Source organism: Colobus angolensis, unplaced genomic scaffold (genome assembly GCF_000951035.1).
Source record: "Colobus angolensis palliatus isolate OR3802 unplaced genomic scaffold, Cang.pa_1.0 Scaffold329, whole genome shotgun sequence".
In the NCBI taxonomy this organism is placed as follows: Eukaryota; Metazoa; Chordata; class Mammalia; order Primates; family Cercopithecidae; genus Colobus; species Colobus angolensis.
Window position 1 is genome coordinate 120,998 of NW_012116588.1, and position 3,982 is coordinate 124,979.

Below are 3,982 nucleotides of genomic sequence, written 5' to 3' on the forward strand. Positions count from 1 at the left end.
GCACAGTGGTGGAGAAGGCAGAGGCCCTGATGGGTAATTTAGGCTCTATTCTCTGTTCCAAGATCCCACTGAACGTCTCTGTTCCAAGATCCCACTGAGCGTCTTAGGCATGAATTCAGATCACCCAGTCAAGGGTGTATCCCACTCCACTGAGCTTCATCTCGGTCCCTTAGCTCATCTTAGATGAGTGGGAAATGCCAAACCCTGGTGCTCCTTCCTCTTGTTGATGTAAACTCTCATTGTCTAAAAGAGTTTCTACTTACACTTTGGCTGCTTTCCTTCAAATCTTAGTTAGGGAGGATTTTCCACATTTTGTCAACTCACCTTTTTAATTCAGAACTGCTTGTAGAAAAATCAAGTAACCATTCTTGTGAGTTTTTTAAAGGTGCTAGCTGACCAATTAGAAAATCTGCAACCCTTCCAAGAAAATAGTGTGAAAGTAGCTCAAGAAGATCCAGAGAATTCCTGGAGTTTTTGTTTTGAGGAAATGAGTTTTGTCTTCTTATTCATTCCCACTGTGGAAATTCTGAGTTTCATCAAGGATAATCTTTTGTAAGTTATCATTGTTTTCTAGACATATGCTGGGAGATTTTCACTGTCATCATTAAGAATAAAAGTGTTGCAATTTTTCCCAGTTCAAGCATGGAAGAAAATTTATTCAGGAACTACAGACAGAGTAATACTGTGCACAGACTAGTTAACAAATTAATTTTCCTAATATCCCTCAAACAATATCTGAGAAGTGAAGATAGGCTAAACCCAATTTTCCAACATCACATCAAGTTGCTTAACTTGCAAAGTTTTCAAAGACATATTTTCACAGAATTAGAGAATGTTATCAAATATATAATGAAAAATATCTCAGTAGCCCAGTCCATCTTCCATCAGGTGAGCCTTCGACAACATTTAAACATCTTTTTATCATTCTTCTGAAAGCAATCTATACTGATTATCTGGGAGACACTCGCAAAGGCAAACTGGTCTCTCACAGACTCAAGTCTCTTTAAGGCTTTAAAAAGGGCTTTCAGCAAGTCTTTCCTTGTTTGAGTGTTTGTAAAATAGTAGGATTGAGGGTAAATTACTTGCAACCTTAAATCATACTGGCAGCTTGTCTTGCCTTCAGGGCTCAAGTAGAAGATCTTTGTCATGACACACACTTTTTTTGTGTAACCACCAATTTGTCCCAGCTTCTGCTTTAAGGTTAGGGCAGTTTGTGTAGAATAGCCTTTAAACTCCTCATCCTGTACCATGTGGAAGGTATATAGGACTGGAGGATTGTCCTGAGAAATCAGAAGAGCATCACAGAGGACTTTGTTGTTCTCTTGCAAGCCCAGATCCAAAGACCAGCTTCTAGAGAAAATTAGTGAGCCCTTACTGACAGAGCCCATTTCTTCATATACTAATTGCTGAAGTCCTTCATGTTGTAAGAACAGTTTTCTGCAAAGGTTTTCTGGAGTGTATGTTATCCTTCCTGATAGCCCTAAATAAGGAAATAATGATAATAAATTATAAAACAGTAGGAACTTCCCGTTTAAGCCATGGCAGAGTAGCTTGAAAAAGACCACCAAAAACACTGTAAACGTTGTATAAAATATATCAAACAATAATTTAAAGAACTAGAAAGCACAAATAAAAGTAGGATTTGAAGCGCCACAGTCTTTAATAGATGTGAAACACAGGAAGTAGCTTCACATTCACTCCTGCTTTTTCCCTAAGTAGATTTTCCATATCATGGCATGGGTAAATAAAGTCCAAGGAGAAATAATCAGTCTTATTATTTCTGAGGAAAAGAAGTAAGAAGAGCTGGAATATGAGAAGTAAAATCTCAGAGAAAATGAAACTGCAGAGAAGCCAAAGTCTACACACTAATTTCCCTGAACTCATTGGCTAATACAGGTGAGATGCTGGAAACACAGAAGAAAATATCAGCTGGGAGACTAAAGAGCTGAATGTAAGTTTCTTCAGTCTCATGGTGCTCAGGAAACACACACAAAAATTCCAGTCCCAAAAGAGTGGAGGGATCTTGGTAAACACCAGAGACATTACGGCACTAGAAAAGCCATGATCTGGTAGTGAGGGCAAAATTAAAAACTGTTATACTTAGAAAAGCATTTTAAAAATCTTCAAAGGAATAAAAGCAATAGGTGGTACTCTATCGACCTGCCAGAAGTAAATATAGCCGTTTTTGGAGAGGTGTAATATCTATCAAAGTATCTACAATTTGTAATCCATGATACAATGAAAAATTGAGAGACAATAAAAATCAGAATGAATTACTAGAAAACAGGAGAAAAACCAGATCAGAGAAAAAGACTGACAAGTGCTTCAGATATTGTCGTTATCAAAAAGAGACTTTAAAATAACTGTAATATATTTAAAAACAAAAAAATAATAAAAAGATGAAAAGATGAAGATATCCTTATTCTCTTACAGGCTTAGAAAAGCTAAAATTGATGGATAAAAATTGTGTGGACATTCCTTAACTGAAAAACACAGTATGTGGTATTAAGAACTTGTTTGATAATGTTTAACAGCAGACAGAGCATAGCAGAAAACAGGACTAATCAATAGGAAGACAGGATGGTAGCAAAAGTCCGAACTCAAACTCAATGAAAAAAAAAAAAGGTAAAAACAGAAGATAAGGGACATGTCAGAAACTGTCAAAATTCTAGTAAATTTATAATATGAGTCCCACAAAGAGAAAGGAGAGAAAACTAAGCTGAGCAATATTTGAAGAGATAAACAATTATAGTTTTTTCAAAGTTGATTAAAGATATCGCTCACAAATACAAGAGTATATCAATCCTTCTCAAACTCTTCCAAAAAATTGAAGAGGAGGAAATACTTCCAAACTCATTTTATGAGGTTAACATTACCCTGATCATGAAGTCAGGCAAGGACACCACATAAAAAAGAAAATTACAGGCCAATATCACTGATGAAACTAGATGCAAAAATTCTCAAGAAAATACTAGCAAACCAAATACAACAGCACATTAAAAGGATCATTCAGGATCCCGGAGCAAGATGGCTGAATAGGAGCAGCACCAGCCTCCAGCCCCCAGCGCGAGTGACACAGAAGTCAGGTGATTTCTGCATTTTCAACTGAGGTACCAGGTTCATCTCACTGGGGAGTGCCGGACAATCAGTAGTGGTCAGCAGGTGCAGCCCGACCAGCAAGAGCTGAAGTAGGGCAAGCCATCACCTCACCTGGGAAGTACAAAGGGGAAGGGAATCCCTTTTTCTAGCCAAGGGAAACTGAGACACACAACACCTGGAAAATCAGGTAACTCCCACCCTAATAGTGCACTTTACCAAGGGTCTTAGCAAACGGCACACCAGGAGATTATATCCCACACCTGGATGGGCAGGTCCCACGCCCACAGAGCCTCCCTCCTTGCTAGCACAGCAGCCTGAGATCTAACCGCAAGGCAGCAGCAAGGCTGGGGGAGGGGCGCCCACCATTGCTGAGGCTTAAGTAGGTAAACAAAGCTGCCAGGAAGCTCAAACTGGGTGGAGCCCACTGCAGCTCAAGGGGGCCTGCCTGTCTCTGTAGACTCCATCTCTGGGGACAGGGCATAGTTAAACAAACAGCAGCAGAAACCTCGGCAGAGGTAAATGACCCTGTCTGACAGCTTTGAGGACAGCAGTGGATCTTCCAGCACGGAGGTTGAGATCTGAGAACCGACAGACTGCCTGCTCAAGTGGGTGTCCTTTCTGTTTGTTAGTTTTTCTTCTAACAGTCAGGACCCTCAGCTGTAGGTCTGTTGGAGATTGCTTGAGGTCAACTCCAGACTCTGTCTGTCTGGTTATCAGCAGCGGAGGCTGCAGAAGATAGAATATTGCTGAACAGCGAGTGTTGCTGTCTGATTCTTGCTCTGGAAGCTTTGTCTCAGGGGTGTACCCTGCCATGTGAGGTGTGAGGTGTCTGTCTGCACCTAGTGGGAGATGTCTCCCATCAGATTAACAGCAGATCTCTCGG

At 40.3% G+C, this 3,982-nt stretch overlaps 1 protein-coding gene across 2 annotated transcripts in view; it reads right to left on the bottom strand.

Moving 5' to 3' along the window:
• Positions 1-635: 635 nt before the first annotated feature.
• The window catches only part of SLFN12 (schlafen family member 12), a 26,629-nt gene continuing 23,282 nt past the window's right edge, over positions 636-3,982 (bottom strand). For both annotated transcript variants that reach the window (XM_011951839.1, XM_011951838.1), the window contains exon 4: positions 636-1,480. In XM_011951839.1, the coding sequence (XP_011807229.1) occupies positions 885-1,480 (596 nt within the window). In that variant the 3' untranslated portion in view covers positions 636-884. The remainder of the gene's footprint in view (positions 1,481-3,982) is intronic.